This window comes from Rattus norvegicus, chromosome 19, assembly GCF_021556685.1.
Source record: "Rattus norvegicus strain SHRSP/BbbUtx chromosome 19, alternate assembly SHRSP_T2T, whole genome shotgun sequence".
NCBI lineage: Eukaryota > Metazoa > Chordata > Mammalia > Rodentia > Muridae > Rattus > Rattus norvegicus.
Genome location: NC_141552.1, coordinates 41,204,428 through 41,223,385, shown reverse-complemented (window position 1 = coordinate 41,223,385; position 18,958 = coordinate 41,204,428). Strand labels below are relative to the sequence as shown.

At 36.7% G+C, this 18,958-nt stretch overlaps 1 protein-coding gene across 13 annotated transcripts in view; it reads left to right on the top strand.

The window, feature by feature from the left end:
* Inpp4b (inositol polyphosphate-4-phosphatase type II B) overlaps window positions 1-18,958 on the top strand; it is a 743,006-nt gene that overhangs the window by 589,392 nt on the left and 134,656 nt on the right. For all 13 annotated transcript variants that reach the window (XM_087593773.1, XM_087593768.1, XM_087593769.1 and 10 more), the window contains 1 exon segment: window positions 6,323-6,431. In XM_087593773.1, coding sequence (XP_087449899.1) covers window positions 6,323-6,431 — 109 coding nt within the window.

Sequence of the window (18,958 nt, the reverse complement as noted above, 5' to 3'; positions counted from 1 at the left end):
ATTAAACGCCACTTAAAAGGCTACACGAAAACTTTATAATGAATTTTCAAATCATTCTGTCCTCTGCAGCTTGACACGACTCACCCATTTAAACCTTGCTTCCCCGAGGCATGCAGTACATTGCCATTTTCACAGAACCAAGGCATTTTTGAGATATATAATGTCAGTGAAGGAAGGCGCATTTTAAAGAAAGAGAAAGGGAAGGAGCCTTTAAGTACCTATTTTAGGTTTTTTTTTAAAATCTTTTCTCATAAAGTACATCTTGACCTCAGTTTCCCTTCTTTCTACTACTCCCAGTTGCCCCTCACCCTACCTCCCCTCTCCTCTTGTTTCCTTTCAGAAAAGAACAGGGTTTCTCAGGGATATCAACCAAAAAGGGCATAACATGCTACTCTAAGACTGGCACAAACCCTCATCTCAGGACTGGGCAAGGTAAACAAGTGAAAAGGAAAGGATAACAAAGGCAGGTAAAAGAATCAGAAACACCCCACTCCCACACTTAGTAGTCCCACAAGGACAGCAAGCTGCATAACCATAACATACTTGTAGAGGACCTAAGTCAGACTCCTGCAGGCTCCCTAACTCCTGCTTTAGTCTCTGTGAGCCCCTCTGAACCCTGCTTAGTGGATTCTGTGGGCTGTGTTCTCCTGGTGTACTAGACCCTCTGCCTCCCACAATTCCTCCTCCCACAAGTTCCCCCCTCAACCTTGTTTGAATGGTATTTTCTTGATACCAAAGTCTGAAGAGTTCTGTTATACATGACTAGAAACTTTTACAATTGTGAAGATACACAAAAGGATAGGATAAAATAAGAAAAAAATCAAAATAACAGTATAATCTCTAGTTATCAAATTGTTACCTTTCACTTTGCATTTTGTTATATTAGTGATTCCAGTCCCACTCTTCTGTCTGCTCCTGACTAAGAAAAACAGTCGATCATGGTTAATTCTAATTCTAAAGGAATATGGCCAAGAATAAATGTGGCTCTTTCTCTGGACACTTTTCTTTATTATTTAGAAACCAGGAAATTAACCACCGACATAGAATAATCTACCATTTTGTAGCAATTGCAAGCAAAAATCAAGGCCCTGGGAACCAAAGAAAGAAACCTAGTTGTTCCAATGTTTATTAGTAATTGTTTATTCTCAAATGAGTATTACAAAATACTAAGTAAGCCTCTCTTAGATTAAAATTAAAACAAGTTCCATAAAAATACTGTGTTTTAACAGAGTGATCTACTTTGAATGGGACCACAGAAGTTCTCTGGACTTAAGAATTGTGCAGTGTGTACAATGTACTGTTATTCCAGATCATGAGAGAGTTTGCACGGTCGTGTCCGTAACTGTAGACCAATGCTGTGAACTGGTACTGAGACCCGCGTTCATTTGGGGAAGAAGACCCACTAGGTGCTTTCCACTTTGTTCTTCAGAATTGTTGGGTCTCAGTGCTAAAATTTAAAACTTCAAGTAAACCCATTTAAAATGTAAAACACAAAACCTTTGCCATCAAAAATCATGAACATAGAATAGATTCATAATGATTTGATCCACGGTTTCTGAGAGTTGAGTCTGGCTAAGAGGCAGAACTAACATAGCTCTAGGCACAGACAGGCCTGGCTAGAGTGAGACTTTGGAAGCTCTTTTCACTATCACGACACTGGCATTAGGTGTTCTTGTATAAGACTTTTTGGTACTGCATTTGAGTGGAAACATGGGAAAATGAAAGGGACACTGTTTTAGAATTTAGAAACAATGTTACATTTCTGCAGCTGGATAACTTCAAATGTTTCTATGGTAGAGGGCGGGTGACACTTAAAGTTTTTTTCTGTCTTTAAAATACATCCAGTGATTATTTAGAGTTTCGTTATTAGGTTATATTGGTTATCTTTGATTTTTAATTAAAAATACATTTTAAATTTTAGTTCTAAATTGTATTGCCTTTTTGATTTATAATTATCGAAGCAACAATTTAATTTGAGGATTACAGTTTCTTTAATGTGTATACTGTGTGAGCATATAGAAGTCAGAAGTGGACACTGGGTTTCTTCTAGCTCTTCCTACCTTGTTTTATTTTATAATTTTAATATTTTTAATTAAAAATAGAACTATGTTTCCACACTGCACTCATACATTCCCCAATTCCAGCTATCTCTCTCCACACTCTCATTTCATTCCTCTCTGGACACCTGATCCCTTACACTCCTACCTAAAACTTCCCAGAGTCCACCCTGTTTTCCCTTCCCAAGGAGAGCTATTCACCCTCCAGAGCACTCCTTTTTACCTGACCTCTCTGGGACTGAGCACTGTAGCTTGATTATAATTTACCTAACAGCTAATATTTACACATAAGTGAATAAATACATTTGGTTTTTTTTGGGTTCATGTTATCTCAGTATGATTCTTTTCTTTTCCATTTCCATCCATTTGCCCGCAAAATCCATGATGTCATTTTTAACAGCTGAGTAATACTCCATTGTAAACGTACCATAGTTTCTTTATCCATTCTTCTGTTGTAGGATATCTAGGTGTTTCCAGTTTCTGGTTATTATGAATAAAGCTGCAATGGATATAGTTGAGCTTGAGCAATTCTCCTCATGGTAGAATGGACCATCCATTGGGTTTATGCCAAAGAGTGGTATAGCTTGGTCTTGAGGTAGATCAATCCCAATTTTCTGAGGAAACACCATATTGATTTCCATAGTGACTGTACAGATTGCATTCCCACAAGCAGTGGAGGAGTGTTAGCCTTGCTCTACATCCTTGCCAGCATGAGCTGTCACATGTCATTTTTTAATTTCAGCCATTCTGACAGGTGTAAGTTGGCATCTTAAAGTAGCTTCTATTTGCATTCCCTTGATGATTAGAAACGTATTGCATGTCTTTAAATGTTTCTTAGCCATTTGAGATTCCTATATTTATAATTATTTGTTTAAATATACACATCATATTTTAATTGTATTATTTTTTTTTGAGCTGGGGACCGAACCCAGGGCTTTGCGCTTCCTAGGTAAGCGCTCTACCACTGAGCTAAATCCCCAGCCCCGTATTATTTTTTACATCTAGTATCTAGATTTCTTTACAAATTTGGATGTTAGAACTCTACTTGGATGCAGAGTTAGTAAAAGTGTCTTTCAGTTTTGTAGGGTGCTACATCATCTGATTGATGGCTTCCTTTGTCATACAGAAGCTTGGCAGTTTCATGAGGTCACATTCAATTAATTGTTGACTTTGATGTCTGTGCTATCATCCACGTTCTGGTCAGGAAGTTCTCTATGCCACTCTGTTCAAGGTTATTCCTCATTCTGTCTTTTGTCAGGTTTAACATATCTGTTTTATATTAAGGACTTTGATCCACTTGGGATTTGAGTTTTGTGTAGGGTGACAAATATGAATGCATTTGCCTTCTTCTACATGCAGACATCCAGTCTGACCAGCAGCATTTGATAAAGATGATTTCTTCTTCCCTGTGTGTATTTCTGACTTCTTTATCAAAATCAGGTGTTTATAGGTATGTGGATTTATGTCTGGGTCTTCAATTGATCAATGTATCTGTTTTTATCCCAAAACCATGATCATTTTTTTAAATTGTAACTCTTTACTATAACCTGAAACCAGAGATGGTAATTCCTCCGGAAGTTGTTTTGTCATTGAGGATTGGTTAGATGTCTTGTTTTTGTTTTGTTTTGTTTTTTTGAAGTTGAGAATCATCCTTACATCTTTTCTCCTCTCTCACCTTGTTCCCAATTCCTCCAACATTACTGCCTCTTGCTCTCATTCAGATGCATGACCTCTTTTTAGTTTCATTACAGATATTTGTGTATTTATTCCTAGATATATGAATACAACTTGCCTAGTCCACACAATATGAACTGTGTTCTTTCAGGATGAACATTTCATATTGGACAGCCAATTGGTGTGCTCTTTTCTCTTGCTTTTTTTGTGTTTGTTTGTTTGTTTCCTGCCATTTTCTCTTCAAGAACAAACACACCTTGCTTTTTCAACAATATGAAAATCTTCCCAAGAATTTCATACACTCTACCATCTTTCGTTTTTAATTTACTTTTGCTTTCTTGTAAAAATAATAATAAATGATATGTACAATACTCAAACTGATAATTTCTTCAAGTTAATGTAATAGAGACTTAATAAATATTGGAGAAGGCTCTGTAATGCAAACACTGGAACTTTCAGATAAACCTGCTTCTTCCAATGGTGTGGGCAACCTACAAAGCTAATTCATTTCTATAGAAGAATTGATCATATATATATATACATATATATATATATATATATATATATATATATATATATATATATATACACACAGATATGCTGATAATTAGAGGCTACTTTCTTAATGCCAGGCAAAGAGGTTACATTGAATTATAGCATTTTCAGATAGTAGAATATGTGTTTTATAAGTATATAGAAAAAGAATCAGTTTTATAGTTCTAGATTGAAGTCAAAGACATCACTGTGACTCATAATTTTGTTATTGTTGTTGTTGGTCTAGTATAGATAAATGAGTCAGTAAAAGACATTGTTCTGTGCAGTAGTTAATAAGTGTACACATGTTTCTAATCCTACCCACTGACAGGAATGATGAAATATGACATTAAAGTAGAACAGAGCACACCTAATTCTTAGGGCTTGAGTGTAATATTTTGTTTTCTAAACAAAACACAACGGTAATTCTTTGTGTTGACCAGTTGTGACTTTCTATAATGGTCTCCACCTAATGAAAAGAGAGAGGTGAGAGCTGCCCTTATCTGTGGCTTAAAGGATGCATATTAAGAATGTAATTAGAGATTATCCTGGTTAAGGCAACTGAACTGGCAGTAGTAGTTTCTCTTCTCCGGTCTGTAGACTATAGGTAGTTGGTTAGATTTTCAGTGCTAGGATAAAATTCCCTATATTGTGCAGGTCTACAATGAAATTAGACCGCCGTTAGCTACAGCCCAGATATAACTGCTTTTATATGTGCGAAATGTTGCAACTATAATTACCAGTCTATCCTTGGTAATCTATTCTCATGGTGGTCATTGTGGTTTATAAGCTTCACATTGAGTAGACCCTTCAATGCTTTTCTCCATGACACCTTCTGATAAAATGAAAACTAATCTTTTAGATGAGGCTTCCTTTCTAAAATTTAAACTCTCTGGGTAGAAAATAATTTCATTTCTTATAAAACACATATTCTTCTGCCTTAAAATGCTATAATTCAATTTACTAATGACTTTTAAAAAGTTAGGAAATTATTACTACACTGTAATTGGTATTAAAGTTCATTAATATATTGCTAAACCCATGCTGTATTGACTGGTTGTTGGGTCACATTGGAAATTGTATTTTATTTATTTTGACCTTCTATTTTCAGAGTGGAGTTGTTCTAACTTAAAACAACAATAATTCAGATGGATCCAGACTGTGTAATTTTCAAGAAGGAATGATGTTTACCTGAGGCTAATAAAACAATTTGTTTCCTCAGTAAGCCATATCTTAGAAACACCCAATATGTCAATATCAAAATCAATTCGAGAAACATCTTCTATGAAATTAGATTTCTTAACAAAATATATTTTAACCAGAGAACATGCACTCTGCCTTTCTTAGGTGGATATCTTCCATTTGAATATAAAAATGATGGCATGTTTTGAATGCCATAAAGTTCAGGATCAAAAGATTGAGTTTCAATTCAAATGTATGGATTTTGTTATAAAGAGCAAAATATCTTGTTGGAAACATAAATTGAGACATTTTGTATTCTTTCCGTATTTTATAATAAATTACAAATGTATGTATTCAAAACTGTGTAAATTTTAGAATAGATAAGTAGGAAATGACTGGATAAATTTTGTTTTTAATGTGCTGGTACTGTTCTGCCCTTGAGCAAAAATAAATTAATATTTTTTGGTTCTTGTCTCTATAAGCTTTGGTTGAGAAATTGTTCATTATTGTTGAATTTCAATATGATTGCAAATTAAATGATGCAAAACTCAATAAAGTAAAACACACAAAAGACCAATTAACATGTTATCTCAGTAGTTAGGTGGAGGAGTGAGGAACACGCTGTTCTGTGCTGTAGCATATAATTAAGATGCAGTCATAAATCTTGGAAATATTATAACTTTTTGATGTGCACAGGTGGCTTTTAGAAAGATTGATTAGTTCTTCTTGCCCCCTTGAGATGAGAGTTCACAGTTATTCATACAAATTGAAACAGAATAATTTCTCAAACTTCCCCGCAGCATGGATACTCTAGTGCACAGTATGCGCAGGAGACAAATGCGTGCTAAGTGTTCCTCTCTTTGTTTTCATTCCAGATGCTCTCTATGATGTCATCACTGTGGGGGCCCCAGCTGCCCATTTTCAGGGATTCAAGAATGGTGGTCTTCGAAAACTACTCCATAGATTTGAGACAGAGAGAAGGAAGTAAGTAATGTCAGAAAGAAACCAAATATTTCATCGATGACATTATCCTTTCTCTGAATAAGTCTATAGATAAAGTTAAAATTTTGGAAACCAACTCATTCCAATGGATGGTTTTTAGCATTTTAATGCATCAGGTAAATTAAAGTTGGTGAATTTCTTTAAATTACTTGAAAATAGACTAGAACCAACAAAAATGCATGATTGGGCTTTCTGGGAATTCAGGCCAGAGCACTGACCTAAAAGCTATGTTGCTCAGTGGGACCCTGTGTTATCACTCTTGCTTAGTGGGAAAAAATACCATGCATGGCTTTCTCTAGACCCATGACCTAATGCTACCACAGAGATAATGATGCTTAATGAAGAATACAGATCCTTTTTAAAAATCTTTTTCATTTTTAGTTGTATTTTTTGATGATGACCCTATCCTGTTAGTGATTACTTCCTTGGACTGAGCTACAACACACAAGTTCCTCATCCTTCAACTGCAGCCCTGGAAAGAAGAGTTGTCAATGAGATAATTAAACTAAGAGATGAAGCTTGGTTACTTAGGAACAAATACCACACAACCTTTGCATTATCTCTTAACAATTTTACATTACTATTCCTTTACTTTTACTTATTATCTGTGCTTAAATGCAGTTTAATAAAGTGTCTGCCTCAGTACTCATGCCCCCTCCCATCCAGCATTCAGTGAAAATCGCATTGTAATTTTTCTCTAGCTATGACTACATCATGCAAGCTGGAAAAAAGGAAGAATATTGGGATAAGAAGTTATTTTTCCTTCATAAGCAATTGCTCTTTTCTTTGATTAGAAATCCCCAAATTGAATGCTGCAGTGGAACAGTTATCCTTAAGTGACAGATGTTTTTATAAAGTATTAAACACTCTAAAAAAAGTGACAAACCAGGAACATTTAAACATGTGAGCGCATTTGTCACCAAAATCATTCATTTCCGTAGTACCCATATGTTTTAGAAGAAAGTATTCTAGAACTGAAACATTTTATCTCCAATACCTATTTCTTTCTTTCTTTCTCCCTTCCTTCCTTCCTTCCTTCCTTCCTTCCTTCCTTCCTTCCTTCCTTCCTCTTCTTCTCCTCTTCCTTCCTTCTTATTATAATTCTTTACAACCTCCTCCTCCTTTTCCTTCTTCTTCTTCTTCTTCTTCTTCTTCTTCTTCTTCTTCTTCTTCTTCTTCTTCTTCTTCTTCTTCTTCTTCTTCTTCTTCTTCTTCTTCTTCTTCTTCTTCTTTTCCTTGGTCATTTTGGTCTCCTCCTTCTTCTCCTTCAGTTTCTCTTCCTCTTCTACTTCCTCCTCTTCCTCTACCTTCCTTCTCCTCCCCTTCTTCTACCCTCCTCCTCCTCCTTCTTCTACAAACTACTGATCTGACATACGCCAATGATTTCAGCTGTAGTCATTGTACACATTTGTCTCACTTTTGTTTACTGCTCATCAGTGAGGCCTTCGGTGACTGTGATAGTGTCTCACATAGGGAGCTTAGAGTACCTATGACCGTAATCACAGGGAAGTAGTGTTCTGTCTCCGAGGCTGTTCCTTAGTATCTAGGCCCAGATTCTAGATTTTTTTCTGTTATAGAAAGTTGTTCTGTTTCACTGGGATTTGGGGATGTAGAAGTCAGAGTTCCAGTGATAGGCCCTTCAGGGAAGGAATTTAATTCCTGCGGGCAAGATGGGAGTCTGTTTAAACCATAACTCCAATAAAGAAGGGCTGCTCTGTGCTTATTGAAGTGTGAGTGGCTGATAGGTTTCTGGCCGCAGACCTAGAGTAGAGTAGAGCTGTTTCTCACTGACCTCCTCTACCTCCTGTACCATCCTGTGATCAAAGGATCATGGCTCGTGCGTTCATCTGCGGAATGCATTGGTGTGACTCAACGATGCAAAATTCACTGGGCTACCAATTTCACCAGTTTTCGGCATTTCTTTGGTGCTCTTTATTATCGTTATTTTTGTTGCTGGTGTTGGTATTTTTATGCTCTGAGGCTTTCCCTGAAACTCAAATAACAGCATCTAATAATCAGAAGAGAGTAACAAAAGAGAATCATTGGGGTCTCATGACCCCAAACCAATCCATCTTTTTTCTCCGGCCCCTTGAGTTCTTATGAGGAATATTATGTTTTGTGTAGATTGGTTTATTGAGATATGCAGAAGTTAGAGAGTTGCTATTTCCACCATTCTGTCTGGAACTGGAAATTTCCAGTTCAAAATTTATTCATTTTGTCTTGTTTATTTCCCAATCAATCAAATTTAAAGAGGATAATAATAATAATATAATTAGAATACTCAAAACTATACACGGGGTATCCAGAATCCAGATGAACATAAATTGTCAAAATATGAGGTGAGAGGTAGGACATAACTCTACTGTTTTATAATTATAAGTCACCATTGCATGCAATTGGAGAGACGAATGTTGAGTTCGCCAGACATCCTGAAGCATATTTATATTTTTAATATGTGCATGAAAACATGTATTATACACTGGTCACTTTCACTGGAACAATACACATAATATACTCAAGGATTAAATTTAAGGTAAATGAAAAACAATAATGTGTAGCACTTTTCAACACTGATTTCTTTGGGATTTCCATATCTTAAATATCCCATTGTTTCTGTTTTATTTATAAAATACAGTAAAATGCTTACCAATGAGCATAGTGCCAATCATTACAGTACTGTGCTATAGGGAAAAATATGGATCAAATATGGCTTGCTGAGACAATATATGTACTTGGCAATGCTATAGGGCTAGTGAGAGCCAGTCAGAGCAAACGAGGCATCAAAAGAACTGTCTCACCATTCCAATACGTTCCTTATGGCTTTAAAAAAAATCAACAAATATTGTGTTTTCAGTGAAAGATGATGTAAGGGAGTATATTTCAGTATATAAAACAAAGAACTTTAAGTCTGCATTTTGCAAGGCAGGCAGTAATTACCTTAAATGATGGAACACTTCTCGCACATCTTTGCTTTGCTACATGGTTAAAGATGGGCATTTTCGGCATGGCTTTGGAGAATGACCTCGCCAGTATTGATTTATCTCTACCATCTCAGCCATTCCACTCAATAGTCACTGTCAACTTGATACAGCCCAGACTTAGCTGGTAGTGCACTCCCCCAGTACCCATAGTTCATAGCTCCTCAGCTAGAGGTGGGTGCTTGTGTGCTGTTATTCCACACATACTGGAATATTTCCTCTCTTGATCTCAATGGCATAGTAGATATCATTTCATGAGGCCACCAGTCCTGTTTTCTCCAGAAGAACCACTGGCTCTCACAACCTCTACCTTTCCTCCATGACGCTCCCAGGGTCTTGCTAGGAAGGTTATGAATAACTTATTTCATCGATGGGTGAAGGCCTTTCACTTTTTAAAACAATATATGTCTTTTTTGTTTCATTGGAAGTAACGTCCAATATACCAAAACTAATTAGTTTTAAAGGTCTAGTCTCAAGTCCAATAGTTCCAATTCATATCATTCGTTTTCAAGTCCACCTTTTGTTTCTACTCTCAGAGAGAGCATATTCTAATGTAAACTTTCTTTTTAAGTGGTTTAACGAAATTACATAGGCACAGTGAAAATAAGGCCAATGAAAAGCCAGGGTCACTTCCTTTTCTTTTTCTTTCGAACTGAATGCAGTTGCTGGAAATATGTCATTTAGAAGGAGACAATAATTTAATTTTGTGTTGATTATAATTTGATTCTTTAAGGGTCTATCTTCTTGTTGTTGTGAGTTGGCTCTCATCAGCTACTTACAGATTTGAAGTTCCAGTACATCTTACCAAATACAAAACTCCTCATGCCAAACCTGCGCATGTGCGAGTCTGTTCCGGGGGAGCGGACCTGGATAGACTCTCTGTGCATGATGCCAAGAGCTTCTGAAGAAAAGTGCTTAACTTTTATTTACAGCTTGAGATAGGCTAGATAATAACATCTTAACTAAATACTGTCGCCAAGGCTTGGTATTTGTGCTGAAGATCGGGGCTTGCAGAATACATAGTGTGACACAAGTGACTGCAAGTGTCTCCACTAATTTTCATGTGATCCTGAATGAATTCTAAATGTTATTTTCTCCTTCTTAAAATTCCTATTTTATTTCTGCGTTATATTTTCTTGTAACATATACATTCAGTAGTACAGGAACATAGAGTTGAGGGCCTAAATGCCTCAGACTTCTTAGCCAGAATGAACCCATGTAGTGTTCTTTGCTAAATGATTTTAGATGTTAAAAACGAGGTCAGGGTGTTAGCCATTATCCTCACAAATTCAAGTCACTGAATGTAATATTATTGACTCTTTTATAATTCTGTTTAACATTTCTGCCTTTATTCATGGGCAAGTAGAAATTTTCATCTCATAGACAGTTCACAGATATCAATCTGTGCTCAAGTTTGAATTCTAACACATTTAATTGCCTTTGTGGCATTAATGACATCACCTCATCTTTCTATACATTAGTTTTCTTACTTATGAGGTGGAAATTGTATTTATTACCTGTGACATTCTTTAGAAATTTGATAATACTTATGATTGTTCCTGGAATAGGGTATAACTTATCAATATTAGTTATTATTGTAGTTTAGAAACTCCTCTACTCATGTGTGAATGTCATTCTTTTGTGCATGTTGCATGTATGCAAACACTCATGTGTGTGCATGTGCACATAGGTATGGAGACCAGAGATGGAAATTAGACGTCTTCCTCAGTTATTCTTAGACTCATTTTATGTGGCAACAATATGTCACTGAACCTTGTACTCATTGTTTTGACTTGACTGACTGGGTCATTAGGTGGCTAGTATCTGCATTGAAAACACACACACACACACACACACACACACACACACACTCAGAGATTGAGAGAGAAAACTTTTTAGGTATGTGCTGGGGATTTGAAATCAAGTCTTCATGTATGTACACAAGGTATTTCAACAACTGAGCCATCTCTCTAGGTCCAAATGCTCTTGAAAGTACAACTTGTACTTTACTGATTGGACACAGGAGGATTAATAAATAAACCACAGGTTTTAATTGTATCTGATTTTTTTTTTGGTTCTTTTTTTTCGGAGCTGGGGACCGAACCCAGGGCCTTGCGCTTCCTAGGTAAGCGCTCTACCACTGAGCTAAATCCCCAGCCCCGTATCTGATTATTTTTATAATCACTTGTATGCCTAAAATATATTTTACTCATAAAACTCTAGAAATTATATTTTCAGTTATAAATCGTTGTATAACAGATGCATTCATGTCAGAGATGCCATTATATTGCTTTTTGAGAAAGCATTAATTTGCCTACTCTGTTTACCACTAAATCTCTAGCACTGGGCTTCACACACTGTCCTCATGTCAAATCGAGGTTGGGGAGGAAGGACTGACTGGTAAAATGTGAGTGTGTGTGTGTGTGTGTGTGTGTGTGTGTGTGTGTGTGTGTGTGTAAGCATGTGTGCATCCATGTGTGTGAATGTGTGCATTTGTGAGTGTATGCATGCATGTATGCGTGTGCATGTATGTACACGCATGTGTATGTGTATGTGTGTGTGTGTGTGTGAGTACTCATAGGAAGCCCCACTTCACTCATACCCTCAAGGTGGCCATATCAAGTCCCATCCCCCTGCACTGACTCTTTCTTCACGTGAGTATTCTTTGTCCTCATGCAAGCAAAGAAATGATCAAAATCCCCCAAACTACAGCATCATCCACTCAGAATTTCCATTTAGAAGTCATACCCAAGGTTGCTTCTTAATGATTAAATATCAGCTATGCTTCCTAACTTCTTTGGAGCTCTCTCATTTCAGTAATGAGTTGTGGGTTAAGGTAATCCTGACCCACAGGGCACCATCTTCTAGGTGTTACTCTGCCAAGGAGTCTAATCAGTCTTCTTTCTTCATGGCTGGCACTGAGCCTACCATTTGGTCCGTTTTGTCTGTAATGACATTTCTAAAAGCATATATATATATATATATATATATATATATATATATATGTGTGTGTGTGTGTGTGTGTGTGTGTGTGTGTGTGTATGTGTGTGTATATATATATATAATCTTATGATTTAATAATTTTAAACAGTTCAGCTACTTCTTACATGAAGGTCAGAATATTGTGGTCTGTATTGTCCCTAAGGGCTACATCCCTAAATTCAACAAGAATAACTAAATACACTAGGCCATTTAGTCTTCTTCTCCATATATACACATACACCTCTGATTACATTGAGCATATTAATAGAACAGAAGGAGATTAATAATAGCTACTAACAAGCTAGAACCCTAACAATACACCACAATAAGACATGTAGTAGCAGCCATGTCTGATCGTTGTGATGATTATTCAGCAAAATGAAATTTACTTGAACACAAGCTCAAAGTTATCCTGAGAGTTGAGCTGACAAGCAGAATAGCTAGTAAGGGACCATGATCAAGTAGCATATTCAGCAGGGGACTGTTCACAGAGAGAGGGAACAGGCCATCAGAAGCAGAGCAGAATGGTCCAAGATTCCGTCTTACTATTAAGACAGTTGTGTAAATTTAAAATTATACAAACTGTCCGTTTTGCAATTGTCCATTTAAATTATTATAGGCCATAGATAGTAGAAACCATCGAAAGCAAAATTTCAGAGAAGTACGTTAGGCAGTTGTCTGATGTCTAAGTTAGAAGTCCTGAAATAAACAACTTAAAAGGAGATGAGATTTATTGTAGCTCACGATTTCACAGATTTCAATCCATATTATTCATCTCCCTTGCATCTAAGCCTGGGGTAAGACGAAGGTTATTCACCTTAAGATGGACAGGAAGCAGATTGAAAGGAAGGATCTGGAAACTTGCTATAATCTCCCAAGCCATGTGTCTACCCTTTGACATACTTTCCCTTCCTGCAAATTTTAGAATATCCCATAAAAGGACTACAAACTGGGACCCAGCATTCAACACACCCAAGCATGTTGGAGTACATTTGACATTGGAATCATAGCACATGGGTTCTTTTTCACATGTAATGTTACTGTGTTTGCTTTTAAGCTTCATCTATCACAGTTAACCCTTCCAGTCCTCCCTCTCACATCCCTCCATAGTGAACCGAAGTGAATATCCTCACTTGCTCCCACAATTCTGTGTTGGGAAATGGTTCCACTGCTTTGTCTCAGTTCATCTCCCAAAAGCTGCTTCCAGATGCGAAGTGTCCCTACCCCCATTTGGCTTTGATTGATAATGAAGAATTGTCATATAGCCAATGGTTGGACAGGGTAATGGAGGTGGGACTTTTATATTGCCCAGACAAAGGACCAAGGGGACGAAAGACAGGAGAATTGCCATAACTTAGAGGCAGAGAGATCAGATTTAAGAGCTTCAGGTGAGAAATCATCCAGCAATGTAGGTGTAAAGGGAAAGCAGCCCTATGGGTGGGGGTCACCAGAAGGTGACAGTTAGCAAAGATAAAATAAAAGATTTAGAAGGTGTTAAGCCAGGAATACAAGAGGGGAATGTATGGTAGCTGCTGAGAGGTTTGGAAATATCCAGCCATTGAGCTAGGAAGGCATATCAAAATTATTCTGGTGAGTGTGTGTGTGTGTGTGTGTGTGTGTGTGTGTGTGTGTGTGTGTAAGTGTGGTGATTCTAGAGCTCTTGGGCAGGTGCAGAGGAGTCATGTGATCTGCCAGGAGCATAGAACTGCTTACCTGTATACTGCTACAGATCTCAGAGACAGACTGGGCACTATTGAGAAGCCTGGTCTGATGTGAGTCTATAATCAAGGTATCTGCTTTATGCCTGCTGTGTAAACATCCTTATAGAAAGAGCTTGATCTGAAGGTATGGACCATGTTCTCTGGCATACTCCAAATCCCTGGGAACTAGCTTGGCAGGGGTTTGGTTTGCTAGTAAGGATAATGAAGGAGTACATACATGAAGTAAAAGTATTTCCTATAAAGCGAGTCACTCTTCCTGCAGTGACTGATGTGACTTGAAGTGACAAAGGGGAGGACATCTGGTGGAATCAGGAATCAGAATCAAAAATGCATACTTGTAGAAAATACCTCACAGACACTCGCAGACAACATCTTCTAGGTCTGAGAGCAGCTGCCTGCATGTCTTGGAGTGGCGCTGTTACTCCCAGCTCACTAAGAAGGGAAATATACATTTATGTATCCTGAAAGAAGAAAGATGACAGTTTTTATAAAAGTCACCTAATGTAATTACTGACAATTAATAATCCCCTTGCCCACTTTTCTATTTATCGCTTGCAAGTAGGAGACATGCTCCAGCGCGTCCCAGTAGCTTGGAGGACCAACTGCATTCTGTTGTTTGGGCCAGAAGTACTTTACTACGTGACAGTTCAAAGTTTTGAGAAGTGAAATTGTTAAAGGCTTATACATTCATGAATGATAATATGTAAACAACTCTAGAAGATTTGATCCTAAATTTGTCAAAGTAACAGTGTGTAAAAATCACAAACCATGAAGCGTTTGAGATTTCAGAAAGCCATTCATCCTTGGGTTTCTTCATTTGCACTGTAGATATATGGCTGATAGCTCTTGTCGCTGAATTGCTGGGAATAATAAATAACACAGTCTTACATTTTTGAGAAATGAGATATTAAGTAAATGAGTCACAATTTATTCAGAAAGATAATTTAGATGGTTTCATTTTACAATTCAGTGTCTTAATTTACATTAAAAATATGAAAATTTTAGATATTAAGATATATATTTGCATATATGTGTGTGTGATCAAGACACAAAGAAGAACGAGAAGGAGGGATGTAAGGGAAAAAAGTCAGTTCACCAAAACATAGGCGTTTGTCAGAATATTGTATCAATAAACAAATTATCAACAAAACATTTTCGTTTGCTCATTTTGAAATGCTGTGAGAAAACTCTATAGTGGACTTCTTTTCCATGAAGTAAAGCAATACTTGAAACCACGACACACTGTGTCGTGTCAACATGTATGAAGCAAATAAATCTTGTAAGGAACTTCTGTGTTCAGGCTAAGCCTGTGTTCAGGTTAAGCATAGAGATTTCCAGAAAGTATTTTAGCAACTCTTCACTATTCTATACACTTAGCCATCATCATTGCAAGGTCAGAGAAAGAAAATCATTTACCATATCTCAAAACAGTATATTCAAGATTTTAAAAATTATCTGGGAAGGGGACTGGAGCTCAACATCAAAGGAGACATATTTGGTTACCAGCACCCCATAGAGTGACTCACAACCAGTACCAGGTGATCCAGAGACCTTTTCTGTCTTCCATGTGCACACATGATGCACATATGTTAAGCAGGCTCTCTCTCTCTCTCTCTCTCTCTCTCTCTCTCTCTCTCTCTCTCTCTCTCTCTTCCCCCCTCTCTGTCTTTCTATCTCATACACACACACACACACACACACACACACACACACACACAAACACACACTATTTAATAATCTAGGGAGAATCTTATTTTTATAAGACTGTAATGAAATATAAACATGAGATTTATATCATGGGGAAAAATAGACTAACTCAAAGTGAGATAACTCATTACTGCAAAATTCTATTAAATGTAACTTTTCTTGAAAACTTTCAGTATCTTTTTTTCATCATTTACTTACAAAGATGGCTTTGATTTGGGGGTCAGCACAGTTAAAAGGAATAATATCATTATAATGGTATCTAGGAGGGCTAGGAAATTGTCTGAGCTCAGTGTGCTTGTTAAGTTGGGAGGATAGAATCCAGAAACAACAAAGAAGAAACATTGGTAAATACACTGGAAAAGTTAGTAAGTTTGCTGTGTGGAATGGAGCTCCTTTTTCCTTTGAAATAGTTTGGTCTTTATTAGTTATAGATAAATAGATAGATAGATAGATAGATAGATAGATAGATAGATAGATAGATAGATAGACTCTCTCTGTGTGTGTGTGTGTGTGTGTGTGTGTGTGTGTGTGTGGTGTGTGTGGTATGTGTGTATTATGGTATACATGTGTTATAAAAACCTTGTCTACGCTCTCCTTCCAACAAGCATAAAATCTTGAATGGAAATATTACTGATCATGGTCTACCTAGGGAAATGAAACTATGCAGTATAGGATGACCATCTGGAGCTGAGGTAGAGTGTTTAGTAAGAAAGTTCTGACACTGTGAACATGCTCAGGGTATTAGAGAACACGTGGAATTGAGAGTACAGGATTGCAAATTTTTCTAGGAAAATGACTCACCCCTTCATCTAAAAGAAAAATTCCTTTCTAAAGCAATCCAATGTGGCCAACCCTTGTATGGCATTTAGTGAACAGGAATCCTATGTATCCCTTGGCACATAGCTAATAGCCAGGACCAGTTGCCTTTCTCAATTCCTTGGCCAAGTAGCAGTCAATACATATTTGTTGATTTAATTTAGCATCATATAATACCCAAATTCTTTAGACTCATCTGTATTATAAACTAGAATCATAATCTTCACTAATGAAATAGTTTTAATTTAAAGATGAGACTTGGGGTTGGGGATTTAGCTCAGTGGTAGAGCGCTTGCCTAGCAAGCTCAAGGCCCTAGGTTCAATCCTCAGCTCCAAAAAAAAAAAAAAAAAAAAAAAAAAGATGAGACTTAATTTTATTTTAATTTTTAGAGTCTGTACCTGCCATGATATTATTGAATTGTAGATCATTTCCATATTACATACAGCTTTATAATTTTTAAAAATATCTGAAGTGACTCAACAAAATCATGACATGCTCAAGACATAGGCAAGCATAGGAGTTCAAGTCGTGTGATTACAGAGAAGTAATATAGAATCCATGTTATAGCACACATGCTAGCTGTATGACCCAGGCATAGTTCCACCTAGACTTCATCTTTTATGTCTAGATAATATAATAGTATTTACTCTATAGAAAAATTCTTCTAATAGTTTTTCTTTGGCAGAGTTGTGGAAATAAAGTAATATAACCCTTGGTAGCATTAGTGTCATATGAGACCAATAAAATATAGACTTGATTATTATTTATTACAGTGATAGAGAAACATCTGGATTTTAGTTAAATTGACAGTATAAATTGTTTGCTTTATTGGACTTTCTCTGTACATTAGATTAACATGGAAAAATGAAATCGTTCAGGTACCTTTTATCTTCTTATATTCATGTCCATGGGTAATAATTACCAGTCTTATAATATATACCAAGGATATTTGTTGTTTTTAAAAAGATTAATCAAAATAAAACTTTCATAGCAAGAAGATGGTCTATTATAGATGTATAATCCATTGAATTTTAGTCAACAAAATGTTGACTAAATTCAAGCCCAATCTTGGGACATTTCCAGTACCCACCTAAGCTGTCTCAAGCCTGTTTTTAGTCACAGGAACATATGCAGAATATTTTGGAATGGATTTTAATTTTGCACCTCACTCCATTCCATGATTAGTAAATATCATTTCCAGAAAAGAGGGGAGATCACTTATTTTGAAGAGAGTCAGAAGTCCTTGTTTAGGTGTTAGTCCATCTCTTCTTGGCAGAAGTGTTAAGTGTGAAAACACCAAAAGCCCAACTGCGTCAATGTAGAACTGAACATAGATGTCCAAGGAAGTCAAGGCAAAGACACACAGAGAGAAGCAAAGACAGGGCCTGGAAGATACTGCAGTGAGACAGCCATTTCAATGTTATATAATTGTACCTAAAACATTCCTATGGTATCTGCAGAGGGTAAAGAAATTATACTCTTTACACATAAGAGATGTCATCATGGTTAAGAAATCACAGCCAAGAGCTTAAACATTAAAACAGTAAGAGGCTGATCAGAATAGACAAAGCAATCTTCTTAGTGGGAGGAGTGGAGTAGCTAACACAGTTTTGCCTCCTTTATTAGTGCAAGTTGTCAGAAAATTAATGACTGGTAGAATCAAACTTTGATCAAAATGCACATGGAACCTAAATTTTCTGAGTCCAAGGAGAAATTTTCTTTCTTTTTAACAAGTAGAAGACTAATTTGAAAAAACAAACACCAATTTAAGCATAGATTTTTTTAAACTCATTTAATTACGTAAATGAAACCCACAGGAGGCAAAGGAAGAGATTTTTTTTCCTACCTCTTTTCTCTAAGCCCCACATCCAGCAGAAATAAAAAGCAGGTGAGGGGGAGCAGAGTCATGTGATTGAACCGTCAGCATTTTCAGAAAGCATGGTGTTAAGCCCCGTGAAGCCAGCAGGGCATGTTCAAGTGCACTGAAGTATGAAGTTTCATGTATTATTCACATGGCTTTCTTCTCACTTAGAACTAAGAGCACATCTACGCCTCTCCATCTACTCAGGACAGACACACACACACACACACACACACACACACACACACACACACACACCACTTCTATGAACTTGTAAAATGTAAGTAAAAATCACCCTGAGGTGATTTGGAGGTTTAACACAAACACAGAAAGAGACTTACTGCTTAAACACCTTTTCTTTTCAAATTCATTGACTCCTGTCTTTAGCCCATTCTCTCTGCATTTTTCTCCTTTCCTTTTTGTCTGTCCTTCAACTGTGAACC